General features: G+C 37.1%; 1 protein-coding gene across 3 annotated transcripts in view; it reads right to left on the minus strand.

The window, feature by feature from the left end:
• Nucleotides 1-2633: 2633 nt before the first annotated feature.
• The window catches only part of STAG2 (STAG2 cohesin complex component), a 77761-nt gene continuing 63205 nt past the window's right edge, over nt 2634-17189 (minus strand). The window contains exons 23-33 of one of the 3 annotated variants that reach the window (XM_031048179.2): nt 16865-17039; nt 16323-16462; nt 14962-15063; nt 13057-13205; nt 12376-12504; nt 11286-11491; nt 10709-10898; nt 10510-10623; nt 8890-9016; nt 8472-8549; nt 2634-5682 (exon numbers count right to left, since the gene is read on the minus strand). In XM_031048179.2, the coding sequence (XP_030904039.1) occupies nt 5659-5682; nt 8472-8549; nt 8890-9016; nt 10510-10623; nt 10709-10898; nt 11286-11491; nt 12376-12504; nt 13057-13205; nt 14962-15063; nt 16323-16462; nt 16865-17039 (1434 nt within the window). In that variant the 3' untranslated portion in view covers nt 2634-5658. The remainder of the gene's footprint in view (nt 5683-8471; nt 8550-8889; nt 9017-10509; nt 10624-10708; nt 10899-11285; nt 11492-12375; nt 12505-13056; nt 13206-14961; nt 15064-16322; nt 16463-16864; nt 17040-17189) is intronic. The other 2 variants (XM_034063478.1, XM_031048180.2) reach the window with 2 other exon arrangements.

Below are 17189 nucleotides of genomic sequence, written 5' to 3' on the forward strand. Positions count from 1 at the left end.
CTACAAATCCAAGCCAGACGAGCTAGAAAGATGACGTTAAAAGCCATTCTGAAACAGAAGATGAAGTGTTGCAAGGTTAAGGAGGAAAAGAATGTGTTGTGAAAGCAACTTTAAATAGAACATCTGTTCCTTTCAGCTCTGTGGCACTTCAACCAAGCTGCCTTCACCAAGTACAAGCTGTTGATACAAAGAAGAAGAAAGAAATAGTTCCTAAACAAGGAAAACTGATAGTCCAAACCTGCAGGCTTCTCCAGTTACAAGCATTGCCACAATATGCCCTTAAACCATTAACACCATGAGTACCTCAAACAGGACGGAAATGACAAGATAGTGTTTCCACTGACAGAGCCACTTCCCTAATCCACACTGGGTTTCGTAGAACACTTCAATTCCTGGCTGTAATGGAAGATTTCAGTTTAAAAAAGCACCTCCAAAAAGTCTGCTTTTCAAGATTGAAAAGATTATATGCCAGCAGCAGGAAGAATGAGACAGGTTTTGTCAGTTGGTATGTAAGAACAGTTGTATAAAAGACAGCTCAGTATTTTTAGATGAAAAACACGAAGAGCAGGCTAAATATAAGATACACCACATCTTTCAGTGCTTTTGTGCATGATATGAAAAACAAGTGGCTGTGGTTTGGGTTTTTTGCTTTTGGTGGAGTTCCGAAAGAGTCCAAGAAGAAGAAAACAGAATATAACCCTGTGAAAAGTGTGTTAAAGTAGTAAGAGATCTGCACACATGTCACTCAAGAACTGTGGTTTAACTGCTGTTTAGAAAGCAGCAGCAAATGGTGTGGCTTCCTGGAATGGCCATATGTGTGGTTAGTAAAAGGTTTCACATGGAGCTGCCAACAGAGGGTGAAGCACTGTCAGATGAATAGTAGAGCTGAGCAGCTCAATGGGAAGGTCGAGATGAAGCCCCATCACAGGAACCCAGCTCTGAGCCAACCCAGCCATTAACTGCGTTAACTGTGCACAGTGCTCACTGCAATTCCCAAGGAGCTGCTGTCCTACAATGTCCATTAACAGACCTTGCAGCCAACTGAGATAAAGGTACACAGAAAAGTTTAAGCTACAGTAATTGTACTGAATGAGCAGTATAGAGAAAGGCTCAATGAGTACAGAGACACCATCCCGACACATGAATCATAACATTTGTATCTGGAAGAAATGAACATTCATTGGGGGGGGGGGGGCTTACAGGCACTCTTAAAGAATACAAATAAACATGACACTGGCTGCTTATCCAAGAGAGCATTCTAGGTACGTTTACAGCCTGCCAAACTGGAAACAAACTGCTGCTGTGAGCATTGATCTGACCTGTCATTACCTATCTCAACACGCAAAGAAGCTGTCTTCATCAAACTAATTAGTTTCTACAAAATCTTGTATTACTCGAGTGCTTTCATGAAGTAACTACCGACTTCACATCCCCTTCCTAATATGAGATGTTCTAGGACCCCTAGAGGGTTTAGCATTTTGATTTACAGTGCAGAATTCAAGCTGTAATCAGCTTCTTCCACAGATATAGTTAATAGCAATGATGGCCTTGCCTCTTTTCCAACCAGAAACTGCTTGGAAAAGCTTAGGAGAAATTACACAACATGGCAAAGAGCTGCACACATTCTCCAGAAGAGGGAAGCTTTCACATGGGGTTCTGTTAACAGCCACCCAATGACTTCAACATGCTTTGGACGGGCATGGTCATAGCTTCTTAACCACTGTGCAGCCATTCTGATTTACATCTATAAACCTGACAGTAGGTACAAAAACCACAACAGAAAAGGCAACAGGATCTCTAGCTGGAAGGCACTCAGGTACACAGGGAGGCAAAGTCTGGCTCTTAAGGAAAAACCAACTGTAAAACAAAAATTAAGGTTCAATCAAAGGAATACATTCAAGAAAGCTCACAAGAGAGGATACAGGAGAGACAGCTGAGGAAAATGAGAGGCACTACTAACACTGAATTGTTGCTTTTTGGATTCAACTATTAGTATAGAACAGCATTGTCCTACATTACCTTGTTTCCGAAGGATGTGTCATCATTCACCTCCATCAAAGCTACGATCCCTTTTGAATGCCAATAAATATCAGAAAGTAACCAATATCAGTACTAGAGATGGTTTAGGATTATGAAAAACGAGGGAATGGCAGAAGCTACACATCTGTATCCTAAACTAGGAAAATCTAAGCTGATGAGTATGAATGAGGATATTTTAAGGAACCCATTTGTGTTTTATCACAAGAATTCTGAAGCACAAACTGACAATTTTGACCAATGCTTCATATAATTAATAGGACTGTGATGTTCATCAGGCTGTTAAACTCGCTCACCCTCCCAAAACAACGGTAGCCATAGGCTGAAAAGCAGCAAAGCACTAACACGAATGAAAGCATCTCAAAAAGCTCAGTAGACTTTTTATGGGTAGGAAGTTAAAGCTCACAGTATTGGTATCCTGAAATCCCATGCCAAAACAAGTGTGTGTGTAAACCATCTGGAAAATAGACGAGTAACTTCCAAAGCAGCAATTATTTAGTTCAATTAGAGAAGATGGGGATTTGCTGGCTCTGACAAGCACCACACTATCCAAAGGAAAAACAAAGAAACAAACAACAGCAATCACTAACTTCTTACATATTGTCTTTGGTTGTTTAATATCAAGAAATACTTTGTTTTTTACAGAATATGTGAAGACTATTCCTTTGAATTTCACTCTGTGTCGGTATCTTCTCTGTGGCCTCTTTGGTAAACTAGAGGACACATTTTCTCTGAATCATTTGTTGGTTTCTACATTTTTATCACATCTCTTCAAAACCCAAACTTCTTTCATTTACAGGCTTTTGTACCAAAACGGTGTAACTAGGACAGACTTTACATTGTATAGTAAAGGTATTTCTCGTTATAAACTTAGAACCTACTAAAACCATTTTCCACAAGATACTATTGAACTTACAGCAGGATTTAGAGACAGGATTTAACATTTGTAATTAATAATAATATCAGCCAAAGTTACATTAGCAAGGATTAGAAGTATTATCTCTAAGACTTTAAAATGACTCCTTTAAAAAGTCTTGTAACAGGAAGGAGTTTTCCATGTGCAGCCAGAGCTGCTCAGTAGTTGAGGAAAGGGAAGAGGGATGAGATACTTATGGTTGCCCCCTCATTTCCTCGCTGTCTTGCCAATTAAGCTTAGACTATTAATCAGGTGTATGGTAAAGCAAACACTTTTAGTGGCATTTCCATTGGACTATATGTACAGGATCTCCAATGTCTGCATCAAAAGCATTCTGAATCATGTCAGATAGAAGTTAAAAAGAAACCAACAGGAAGGCTATTGATACACCTTTAAAAAACAGAACACAAAAATAATTAAGCATCAATTTCTTGGCATGTAAAAGTTCTATACAAACTTTAAAAATTTTATTTGCAGGTACTAACCTCTTGAAAAGCTCACTCTGTATTTACACTAATTCTTTTAACAAGCTTATCTCAAATTAAAGCATATTTAAAACAATCATGATTGCATTAACTTTTCTACTTTAAATTATTACCCAATTAGTGCTTTATTCACATTTTAAAAACTTGTACAATTTATTACAAATATAAAACAGTGCAGTTTTTCATACATTATCCCAACTCTGAGACAAACACTTAAAAGACATGGAAAAAGATTTTGATTTCTATAAACATAACATTTGCATTACTCATACCCCTTTCTTCACTGTCCTCCCCTAACCCCGATTTAAAAAGATCAAACATACAACATACTGTAGGTTTATTTTTATTCAAAAAGTTACTGTCTCAAGACATAAATACAAATCAGAAAACAGTACAATTAGGACAATAGAATGTGGAGGACAACAGGTTAAGGTAAATATATAAAACATTTTTAGCTGGTTGAAAACAAAGCTGTAAGAACTGCTTTCACAAAGAAACACTCCTTCAAGAGTAAGAAAAATCAACTTAAGTTTAAAATCATATATACAGTCCTTTCAGCAGTTCTATTAAATGCAGTGGTGTGAAAAACAATATAGGCAGTACTTTTAGACATGAGAGTATTTATTTATGTAAAATGAGTTAGGCAGATCTAGTTTTGAGTTTGTTGTTACCCCATGACTTAGTAAAATAATTATATTTTATCATGATCCTTTAGATAATCTATGGTTTTTGGCTACCACAGCCGAATGTTTAATTTCTGAGTCTAAAAACAGGAAGCCTTTTGTGTTCACCCATTTGGGGAGATTCTTGTATTGCAAGCATATTAAGGCATGGAATGATTAAAATAATATACCTCAAGAACCGAGAGACAACTGACAAAAAATATACATATGTAATATAAGTTAATATTTCCTTTAAAATGATGTCTAGCTGCCTAAGCCTTGCAAAATGAGTCGATGTCAAAATGGCATAGATCCACTTTCTGTTTTAGACCAAATTTAATTTATTTGTGAATGGACACAAAATGAAGTTTAAAGCTTAGCTTTCAAAGAATATTATGGGTTGTTTATGAATTTCTATTATCCAATCTAATTTACATACAGAGGAAATGTACTGTAACCTGTTAGAAGTATCTTTAACCTGAAGACTGCTTGCAAAGACAGATAGATAAAACAATATAAAATACAAATTTAAAAATCATTTTTAAAGCATGAATTCTCATGCTCTTCTATTTTTAAACATTGTTAAACTTTCAATATATTTCTGAAACCTCATAATTTTAAGTTGGAATTTAAAAGTAAGAAAAAACTAAACAAACTGCGCAATTATAAAATCAGCACCAATTTATATATATATATAATTTTATTTAAAATTTAGATCCCTATTCCCACACTCTAATAAGCTGTATAATTTTTGTTTAGAATTTTTCTGCAAACATACTACAATAAGCTTCTTTTTATTTGGAGACAAAATACAGTGGCACTACTGGAAGGAATTTCACAACATTACATTTTTCTTAAAGGACAAGCAAACTTTCAGGGTTGGTAATGGGCAAGCATGGCTGAGATCTGTTACTTTTGGGTAGTTCATAGTTTATGGACCTTTCTGAGAAGGCTAGCAAGAAGCTTTTGGAATAAAAAGGTGGTTTAGATTAAAAAGCTGTTATGATTCTGCTTTATGTATTTTTTTCCATGATTAATTAATACAAACCTTCCGTGGCTGAAGTTTGCATTTAATTTCAAATACTGACAACTCTTCTGGTTCTATCACTGTGAGAAAACCAATCCATCTAGTATTTCAGTTCATGGATGTAAACAGCAATCCAGCAGAGCTCATGATTATTTAGTATAGCCAGCAAATGTATAGAGAAGGGCTCAAATCTGTACCAAACACCTCTCAGACTGTTAAGATTCAAACTCAGAGGGAATACTTCTTATGAGCCAGAAATAAACTGATAGCACATAAATAAAATATTGATTTTTTTTCCCAACAAAAAAGTGTAGCTTATCCTCAATTTGTTTACTTGTCCTTTACATTTCTCTTTATTTTTTTCAGGCAAACAAAACTGCCCCTTCAATGCACTTGATCTTGAAAGCATGTCATTCTCCTTAGAGAAAAATCTGTTCAGAATTTCACTGTATCTACCACAATTTTGTATTGAAAAACTTCCTCTTCCACTTAGAAAATGACTTCACCACTGATTTATTTGCTGCTCTGGTATTAAAACATTGACACCCCAAGAACCTAAAAAAAAAGTTAGAAATGGTGTCAATTTGTAGTCTACTACACATTTAACAGAAACAAAGCAGTTAGTATATGATTTAAGATTAAGACACTTCAAGATACGTTAAGGCATTGTAAGTTTATTTTTCTTCCAAACCAGATTCACCACACTTCTGTTTTATGTAGTAATATGAAAAGGGCACCTTGTTCTTTAGAAAATACTTTTCCCCCCACTTGAAATTAGCTCAATCCAGTAGGAATGTGATAAAGACTGTGCTTTAATCATTTTGGGTGGTAACTGCAAAGTAACTTTTAGTTTGTTTGCCTATCTTGGGACTTTTTTCACAATGGCATTCTATAGGTCTTAACTTAAAGTGTGTAGTTTCCAGCAACTAAATCTGGGACAAAACAATCTTACATGCTGACTATTGCTGCATCTGTGTTCACAAAAAACACATGTCAGCCTGCAACAATCAGCCAGGACGTAAGCTTAATGTTTCCTATTAAATATATTAACTCTGTCAGGAACACAGTAGAGAAAAAGAAACAATAATCAGGTAAAATGAAAACAGTGTCCTTCAGGAGACTGTGATTAAGTGAAGAAAAACCTTCCCTGAAACAAAGAATCAGTTCCTGCTTCCCACACAGAGGCAAGCCATACAGTTTTCTATGTCAATGGAAGCCTCAGATCTAGATATTGTGACTGTCGTAGCTTTTATAGGGCTTTATAACATCAGGAAGAGCCATGAGAGACTTTATTTCCCCAAACCTTAACCCTGCTGTTCACATTTATCTGTTTATAAACCGATTTTTACTGTTCTTTGTATTAAATTCACTTTAGATGCACCATATAATACAGCAGACTAAGACACAACTGCCTCTGGTGCCAGCAATAACTGGACACATCAAAAAAATGAAAACACAGACTGAAATTCTGATCATAAACCATGTGCATCTGAATAAATTAAACAACTTTATTATGTCTAGGCCTATTAAAAACAAGTGCAACAAATCCAAGATTTACTGACCTCTGAAATGAATTATTTGAATAAAGCAAATTAACTTTATTCTGAGAAGACTGTCTGCATTTACAAAATGGAGTTGTTTTTATTTTAAACACTGACTGATCGATTCAGTTCTGATTTAATATGGATTCATGTTGTCTCCTAAACTATTAGCAGAGCTTTCCCCATTTAGGTAGTTAAACTCATTTTGGTGGGGTTTATGCTAAAGAGCAGCTGTGTTCTGTGATGCAGCTGTTTTCTGCAGTCCTGCTTCCAGGATCGCCTCCCTCTCTGCATCCTACCTCGAAAGGAGGTTTGGTAGATGATGCCCCCTGGACCATAGCAGCTCACTGCAGTGCAGCACTGCTCCCTCCTTGCAAAGGGCATATGGGACCAGGCCACCACTGGGCTCTCAGCCCTGGCTCAAGAGCCTGCAGAGCAATGCGACTGTAGCCGACTGCCATCATGTGGTGATGCTCCCACACTGCAGCTGAGGACTGCCTGGCAAATCCGGGCTCAGGAGAGGCGGGTGGTGGTGAATGAGAAAGTAATAGAAACCTAGCCAACAGTAAACTGATTAGAACTATTCTGATTTAGTTTTAAAAGCTGAAAGGTTTCTCAAATCAATGTAATGTACCTGTGGAAGACCAGATTTTTGGTATAGTCAGATTAGAAAATGACTGGTATTTCACAGATCAATTAAAAAGCAAGAAGGGGAAGGGAAGAACTATTTTAAAACAGAACGTCAGAAAACAGGTGATGAACTCTCTTGGTGTTACTTCAGAAACAGAACACACAACAGCCAGATGCACAACCTAATCTGATTCATTACTACTAGCGCAAAGGCCTACTGGTACAAAATGTATGGATTTGCATTTAAAACAGCATTTAAGACTTCTTTCTCCCATAACAAGAACAGGTTCATACTGCAACAATGCTGTAAAAAAATACGTAACTGTCTTCCAAATTCCACCAAGCTGTCCAAGATTCCCAGGAAGCCTTGTTGCACTGTCCTCTGCTGGCTTGCTGTAGCTTGTTATTTCCAGTGTAATTTTGTACCAGCTACACAAGGTCAAAAATGGCTGCATACATTACAAGTGGTTCAAGACAGAAGGAATCCCTCATGCAGATTTTTTTAAAGAGAATAGAGACTGCAGATTTATCAAGTCGGAAAAAAGGGCAACTGCAAGCAGAAACTACAGACTTCGGATGTTTTGGACCTAAAACTTTATATGGAAAGAAAAAATACCTCTCATCTCTATAAACAGATATCTGTATTATCTCTATTTTCTCCATTATCTTACTTATGCATGAAAGTAAATATGCCAATTTTAAAAAATAAATATATATATATATATATAAAAACACTGCAAAACCATCCAATGCTGACAATTGGTAACGACATCAGTCACTCAGCTAAGCTCATCACAACAGGAAACTTGCCTTTAATATAGTGTATGCACAAGTTTTATTTTTTTAAGCTCTTTGCTACCAACTTCTGCAAGGATTTTTTCCATCCCAGATGTGTTTTCTTCTCAGATTCAAAGGCTTTTGATTTTTACATAGCTACATAGAAAGTATTAAGAACAAAAAAAATCCTACAAACTTGCAAAGAACATTGACTATCTTAGAATTTCTGAAGCTGAATTACAGCATAAAGTATTTCACTGACTGTACCAGTCTGCCAAAGTAAGCTAATGAAGACAACCTAAAGATTGCATTCTTTCCATTTAATACTTGAAGTGAGTGAGTATTGTAACTCTATGGCTGATTTTACACTATTTTCCTCTATGTAAGTTAACCTACCGATTCATCCATGATTGAAGCAGGGTCAAAGAAATCTGGTTTTAGTTCCGTTCTTTCTCTCCTGTTCTTTGATGGCGGCTTTAGAAAGCAAGGAAACAAACATATTAACTGTAATTTCAGGAAAAAACAACAGTTTTTAAACTGTAATAAATGAAGCTGAACTCCCTCCCAGGGGTAAGAATCTACAGGAGATAAATGTTCACCTCTCACATTACTATTACAGGAAGTGTTCTTCCTTTTTGTATGGCAGTTTGGATAGATGGCACTTGTATATAGATAGTGGCACAGCCACCTAAGAATGCACAGACCAATGAGAATCATTTTTGTTTCACCGAAACAAAAAATTTGATTCAAATACCCTCTTTAAAAGCAGAAATAAGAATCCAAAATCCCCTAAAAAGACAAGTAGTTTTCTTACTAGGTCTATGTCCATGGTGTCAAAATCCATGCCTTCATTGAGATCTTCAATCCGCCCTTCTGATGACATCATCACATCTTCCACAATTGGCTCTTCATCATCTTCCATTAGACTTGTGCCACGTCGACTGAAATGAAATGATAAAGCATACTGTTTAGCACTAGATCAAGTTAAGTCTTATCTAAGTGTTTGAAAAGCTAATGTTCAGTGAGGAACTGCCAACAAATGACAATCCCATTAGATATAAAAGAAACTAATTCAATAAAAGTGTAACTACTATTAAGGCTGGTAACTACTATTTAACCAACTACAAGATTCTAAGAGAGCAAGAGAGTACAACTAACAAAGATCAACTTACAGAACTTTGTGGTAGATCCCTACATGGGTATTCTAAGAGGCTGCAGGAATAGATATGCAGATCAAACCCACACTTGAGTTAAGATTTCTATGCAAGTACTTTCCTTCAAGTGGGGAAGAATGTAAGATTTGCCACCTAAAGAAAAACTGCTCCTGCCTTAAGACAAGGCAAGGAAGAATGTCTTTGCAATAAAGTGGATGCATAAATCCATTTTCAGACATTCCTACACAGCTTTTCAGCCTCTCTCCTTGTAACTTCTACATTCAACACAAGAACTTCAAAGTAAGGAGTCATTCTGAATTACACTGAATACAAGCTATGTTACATGAAGCACTGGTATAAAAGAATTAAAAACAAGTAGGGGAAAGATGTAAAGCTCCTCAATATATGTATGTCAGTAGTTTTAGTTATAACTTATACTCTTTTTCTGTAGAGCCACACAGTTTTATTGATGCTGAGAACTTCTAAAACTAGTCTTCACCTCCTCAGTTAAACTAACTCTGGAACATAACTTCACTAGTGTGCATACCAAAATGCACGCGTGATGAACCATAATGGAGTGAATGACACTACAGTAAGAAAGTATGACCTCTGAAGGACATTCAAGAAACATTAGACTGTCCATATCTATGTTCACAATATGGAGAACTTCATATGGTTTGTGTGTTTGCTTTGGGAAGTTCTACAAAAACTGGTACTACAGGATTCCTCTCAACACTGGTGTCAGCTTAAGTCAGACAAAATCTGCATCAGTCACAGGAATGCTGAAGACAGCAGTTCCTTTCAAAGGAGGGAGGTTTTTTCAGAAGTAAAAAAGCATCATCAGCAGAACTCTATAAACTTGCAACTTAGAATTCAAAGGAGAAAGAAACAGTGTAATTAAACTAAGCAGAAACTTTCTGCTCCATGTATTGAACACCTATTATAAGGCTCATTTTTTATGTTCTATGCTAAAAATGATTCTGCAGTTATACATAAAGATGTGTCATGTATATTGATTATACAGTCCTGCCACACACAGCATTCAGCTCAATTACCAGGTCCCTTATTACATATCTCACTACTATTTAGTTTTTCTGGAACTTCAGTTCAAAAATAAGCAAGAAATCAAATCTATACTGCTAAATTATCATACACTTTTATGAGTTTTAAGACAAAGAGAACCATAAAACATATCCCTTTTGAAAGATACAGGAGTAACACTGCACTTAATAAACCCTCCCCTCCCCAAACCACTGAAAGACCATTCCACTCTCACTCACATAGCATGTTGCAAGTTGGTTCTCAGCTTGACGTAGTTCATCGCTGCCCTCTCCTGTTGTTGTCGCGCGGCTTCTTCCTGTTGCCTTTGAGCCAACATCCACGTTACTTGCGTGCTTAAAAAGACCATTATTCTATTTTAAACATGAACTGGTTTTGTGTATGAAGACTAACACAAAGCAGGCCTACTCATCTACGTACTTGTAATCAAGTGGAGCTTGGTGGTGTTCGGGCTGCATAGGATAGACACCCATATAACTTTCTTCAGCTCGCAATCTCTTGGGCTCCCTCATTATAGTGGAGGTAAGCTGAGGGGTCTGCATCATCACTGGTGTGTGCATTGTCTGCTCCCTGTTCAGCCACATACTGTCACTACTGCTGCTTTCTTCAGCTGGAAGGCAACACAGAACATCAGTAGAGTTTTCCAAACTAACCTGAAGTTGACAGTTTAAACATGACTACTTTTTGCCACAAAGTCTTACACGTGTCTCAAAAGGCCTGGATTTACAACCACTGGCTAGAGTATTTAAAATACTTTTGTATTCTATGACTTAATGCAGTAGAGTGCCTTTTATTTTCTTTTGTGAATCAGTGTTACATTATTCAGCCTCTTCAAATGAACAGTTTTCTCACCAAGACACATAAATGCATAGAAGTTACCCTGTTTTAAAAAATACATTAAAGCATACAAATTCACTCAAGCCCACAAGCAAGTATTGAAACATGTAGTTCATATGGATATCTACTCTAGTACATTTTAAGATGAGAAAAATTCTACCTTCAGGTACTTTCCGTTTCCCTGTTGCTGGCTTTGTCTTCTTATTTCTTACTGTAGAACCTCGACTACTAATTCCACTAATCACTGACATAGTATCATCATCCCCACCAGCTAATAAAGAGTTTCTGTAGGACATGAGAGGAAGCCACACATCTTCTCTTCGTAGAGACATCTGAAAGGTCATAAACTTCTCCAAGTAAACGTACCTTTAAATGGAAAAAATAATTACAAAATGCAAAATATATGTAACAAGATGTTAACATGTCAAGATATGAAACTACTGCAATTAACATCTATAGCTCCTCATCTAGCTAACAAAAAGGCCTGGTAATGGCAAATTCAGAACATGATTTCTGTTCATCCACCATAAAATGAGAATAAGAATAAATACAATTTACCCTTTGTGATTATACTTGACTGCATTAGTGTAAAATTAACTCGATGTGCCAGATTCCACTTCAGGTAAATGCAGTACGCACAACTCCATGTTTACACAGATGCAGCTCTTACGATTATAGAATAGTCATAGAATCATAGAATAGTTAGGGTTGGAAAGGACCTTAAGATCATCTAGTTCAAACCCCCTGCCATGCATGGCTTTCTGGGCTGTGAGCGCACACTGAAGCTGGCTCATGTTCATTTTCTCATTGACCAACACCCCCAAGTCCTTCTCTGCACGGGCTGCACTGAATTTCCTTTTTGCCCAACCTGTAGCTGTGCCTGGGATTGCTCTGACCCAGGTGTAGGACCTTGCACTTGGCATGGTTAAACTTCATGAGGTTGACATCAGCCCACCTCACAAGTGTGTCAAGGTCCCTCTGGATGGCATTCCTTCCCTCCAGCGTATCAACAGAACCACACAGCTTGGTGTCATCGGCAAACTTGCTGAGGGCACACTCAATCCCACTGTCCATGTCACCGACAAAGATGTTAAACAAGACTGGTCCCAACACTGATCCCTGAGGGACACCACTTGTTACTGGTCTCCAGCCATACACTGAACTGTTAACCACAACTCTTTGCATGCAGCCATCCAGCCAGTTCTTTATCCACCATTATCACTACAAATATTAAGAAGAATAATACTTACACTGTTCTTTTGTCTTGTCTGAGAAGTTTGGAGGAGAACTCACTCAGAATATCAAGAAATGCCAAATTTAATGGTGGGTGGCTCTCACCTTGTGGATTAGGCTCCTTAAAAGCAAATTCTATGCCATCCCTAAGAAAAAATTATAAATGAAGTCACATCAAGCACAAACTGAAGAAGAAGTTCTAAGCACTGGAAGCTATAAAAACTGAACACCTTTCTTCTCTGTCAAGAAAGCAATGATTCGAGGTTTCCATACACTGACAGAAAACAAAGTAAACACTATTCATTATTTGAATCTGCACACACTCTTCCTGTCATGACGTTTCTACCTTGCATTTCAAGTTTTCTGCCTAAGTTCAGCACAACCCACCATTAATAATGGAGCGGGGAATCAGTTCTTACTGTTACAGGTAAGAGATTAAAAAATACTTTTTCATGATAGCATCAACACTGCTGTCATTTAAAGCCTTATACAATGGGGCTGAAGAACACCAGTATTACTTATCATTTGGGTTTAATTCAGGCACAAAAGTGCAGTCATCCCCTAATTTATCAATAGGTTACATCTCTAGTGTTGATGCATTCTGCATTAGCAAAATGATTTTGAAAGACTGAAGAGGTATTTTAATGTTAGCCAAGAAGCATTTATGAAAAAGGAAATAATACAAAGCACACAATTACTTGTGTAACATAGCAATAGCTTCTCTTGTTTTCAGCTGATCCAATCCAAATGTTAAAGCAAAACGTCGAGCAAGTTCCTTTATCCCACTGAATGTTGGTGATGATCTGTCAAAATTATAACCATTTTCTTGAATCATTTCATTGAAAAGCTGTAGGAAAGGAAAAGGGAGATTTTTATTCATTAGAAGACTGACAAACTTCGGAGCAATCAACACAAAGCTAAGTATCAGTAAAAAAGTGGTTTACAGCATTCTTCTCTTAATTCAACCACCCCAAAAGACAAACATGGAGGTTTAGGAAAACCAAATCAAGGCTTTGGAAAGCCGAGTCAATAATACTCTTCAAGAGTCTACACTTCGAAGTTAATCCTTGAAATGCATGCTGTCCTCTGCACACTATATGCACACTATATGTCCTCTGAATTTGACTATAATGATCTTCAACAGTAACTTTTTTCTAGTATTTTCTAATTCTAAAACACTTGCCCTTCACTCTCTTATGTAAGACATAATAAACCAAAACCAGACTAGAGCTATGAACATTAGCTTCATTATTCCCTTTATCCACTATCACTTTTAGTATTTCTTCTCTGGTTAGTTTCTTTATAAAGCAGTTTTCCTGAAACCAATTACACATTTCAATTCATGAGGGTTTCTTCTGTATGTTTGTTTGGTAATACGTGGGTCCCCTCATGTTACTATTCTTACTGCCACATGAGAATTGCGTAACTGCCACCGTGTTTCATGTGTACTTACAACATTCACTTTGCCCTTTAAAATCTAAGGGGCTGCTTATTCATGAGATGGAAAAGATTAAGCAGTATAATATTTAACCAACATCACAAAAGACTGAACTCTGGTGAAAAGTCGGCAAAAACTGTAGGAGCATTTAATTGCCAATGTTATGTTGCATTTCCACCAGCTACAAAATCACACTGCTAAAAAAGGGAAGGCCTCATCCGCCATGGTATTGGCAATACCCACATGGATAAATCAGTTATGGGGCTTAAGGACTTTCTCTGGATAGTTCTCAACCAGGATCAGTATCTAGATCTATATCCACTATGTAACTCTATGACCTCTAGTCAAAAAGATGAGGTGTGAGGAAGAGGACAAACTGGGGTATGCTCTTCCTATCAACATGTGTTCCTTTCAACAACAGCAGAGATCTATGTTGGATTACAGTGATATGCAGAGATATGGCTTTATTGTTCTGATCCTGTACGTAAGATTCATGCAGATGGTTCATGTGAGCAGATGAATCCGACTCTAACCTCGACTGAATTCATCAGGTCTCCACACAAACAAGCTCTTTTACTGAAGAGAGCATTAAATCAAGTTTTAATTTCAAAGATGGGTGAAGCCCCTACCAAACATTAAGAAATACTGAATTACTGACTTCTCATTAGTTCTCAGAATAGCTTAAAATCAAACCAAAAGAAAGAAAAGAAACAACGACCACCCTTCAAGAAAAACAAAAATCAACACAATGGGAGGGGAAATGGGGGGATGAAACAAAAGGAAAACAACTACAACTAAAAACCAAACCCCACCACAGAGGCAGGAAGTGTTTTCCCTTGTTCATGAGTAAGTGAACTACCGTTTTCCCAACACATTTCTGAATGTGACTCCAACTACTGATTTAGGGTTAAGAAGGTATCATGGAGTTACATCCATTTCTTATTCATGTGCCTCTTGCATATGCTTTGTGTAGCACAGTATTTCTAAGTATAGGAAGATTTCTGGCAGTTTTTCAACGGCTGCAGAAAATGTGTTCCAGTTTAGACCTACTCGTCCCTACCTTCCATAAGCATTTCATCATTAATACCTCACACTAGCTATTAAACTACAGGACATTATCTCCAAGATGGAATTGCATGCAAAAAATGCTGTGAATTATTCTTACCTGCTGCAAGCTAAGAATAAGTGTTTTAGCACACTGGATTTTGTCTATCTGTCTTGTTTTACTCATTGTTTCTTTAATAATATCACCGTAGTCATTGTAATACTAGGAAAAACAATAAAAAAGGTTAACTTCCAATTTTAGTTGAAAACATTACAACTACTGCATTCTTCAGAAAACAACATCTAGGATTTGCTACTTATCAAAATATCCTAAACCACCTCCAAAATATTTAACCCCCCCCTCAAATAAGGAGTATAATATCCAGTTCACACTCTTCTTGTTAGCATTACTTTAGAGGCAGAATGACCTATTTATCTTCAAGGCCATGACACATTTGTTAATAACATGTGTTCACCCCTTCAGGGTACAAGATTAGAATCTAATCTTTTTAGTAAGTCCTCTATCTCTGGTGGGGAGTTTTCTGTTTGCTGAAAGGAAACACTAACAGTGTCATAGCCATAATTTTTGCAATGAAGAAAGCTGCCTGTTCAGTTCTGTAAGTATTTCATGTTTAAGAAAGACCCAGTTACCTCTTCAGAGGTTTAAAATACACGTAGGGCACTCAGACAAAAGCAGGCTGCCCAAATTTTTAATTTTTAAGGTAATCACCAAGGAGCAAAGCTTTATTATATTCACAAAATGAGAACTCATATAACTGAGCAGCTGTGAATCCCAGGAGCCAAGCACAGGGTTTCATATTCAAATAAGATAAAAACAGATGTAAAAATCAGGGGTAGGCTACTCAAAAACAATTTTCTCTCTTCTACAAAGTTTAAGCTGAAATTACTGGATAAGGCTAGACACAGAATCATAGAACAGTTAGGGTTGGAAAGGACCTTAGGATCATCACATTCCAACCTCCTGCCATGGGCAGGGACACCTCGCACTAGAACACGTCACCCAAGGCTTTGTCCAAGCAGGTTTTGAACACTGCCAGGGATGGAGCATTCACAACTTCCTTGGGCAACCCATTCCAATGCCTCATCACCCTCACAGTAAAGATCATGGAGATGATCTTTGTGAGAAGATTCTCGAAAGGCCTGCTGCACTAGTAACTGAACTAATATACCACTGATCTGGATAAGAAAATATACCTATTAAAACAATGTAAAAAAATTACCAGGTTTCCTTCCTCCCTCCCTGGTAACACAGTGGAACTGTGAAACTAATATCAAGTCATATTTTCCCCTTCTTTTTGAAAAAGCTTTTTAAAAGGTCTATGAACTACCAGCTCCAGAGGTTTGAATTCATCACATTCTGAACCAGTTACTTTGCAAGGTAAAAAAATACGAAATAATGAAATCCACAGCTACTGTATTCACACAGGTTTATGAAGCATCACTACTAAGCTTCAGATTTACCTTCATATATTGCTTGAAAATGTCTGCAGCTGTATTCATTTCCACCACAGTATATACAATGAGTTTACAAAAAGCTGCAAGTAGATTTCTTCTTTTGTGCAATGCTTCAATTTTGCTAGCTTCATCATCCTGCTGTCCATCTAGAAAGAGTTTAGAACATGAAAACTGTCAGGTTTCAATACTTCATATTTAAGCACTGATACATGATGTGGGCTAACCATCAGGATTCTGAAAAATCAAGTCTCAATGCTGACAGCAGCCACTTTATTGTCCTGATATGGAGAGGTATGTATTGTGCCTACTGAACCAAACCTTTACCACAATTATCCTACATGTCCCCAAAACATAAAATGCTTTAATTGGCTGCTGACATTTAAAAGACAACCTACCTCTGTGCCCATGAACACCTCTCAATGCTGGAGGGGAAAAGAAGAAAGGGGGGAAAAAAACCAACCACAACCACAAGAAATAAAAGCACAGGCAAAGAAACTATTTTAGTTAGAAGGCAAATAATATACAGGAAACACAAGTTTTGTACAAACCTGCACTATTATTATCATCATCCTGATCAATGAAGACATGATCTAAAATAAAACTGAGTAGTTCAGACTGCAGTGAAGAATCAGGAGTGTAAACAAGTGGCTCCAACATGTCACGTCCTCCTGTCATGATCTGATGACTGAAGATCATCAACACGTCACACAGAATTGTGAAAGCCTATTAAAAAGAAACCTTAGTAAATACTTGGAAATACTGGATGTTATATTTCCACGTAACATAGTATTTAGAGTCCATGTATACATACAGGCCACTTAACTCCAAAACAACTACAAATGACCTCCGGATGTCAGAGTATGGACAGTTTCT

Source organism: Melopsittacus undulatus, chromosome 6, assembly GCF_012275295.1.
Source record: "Melopsittacus undulatus isolate bMelUnd1 chromosome 6, bMelUnd1.mat.Z, whole genome shotgun sequence".
Classification (NCBI taxonomy): Eukaryota; Metazoa; Chordata; class Aves; order Psittaciformes; family Psittaculidae; genus Melopsittacus; species Melopsittacus undulatus.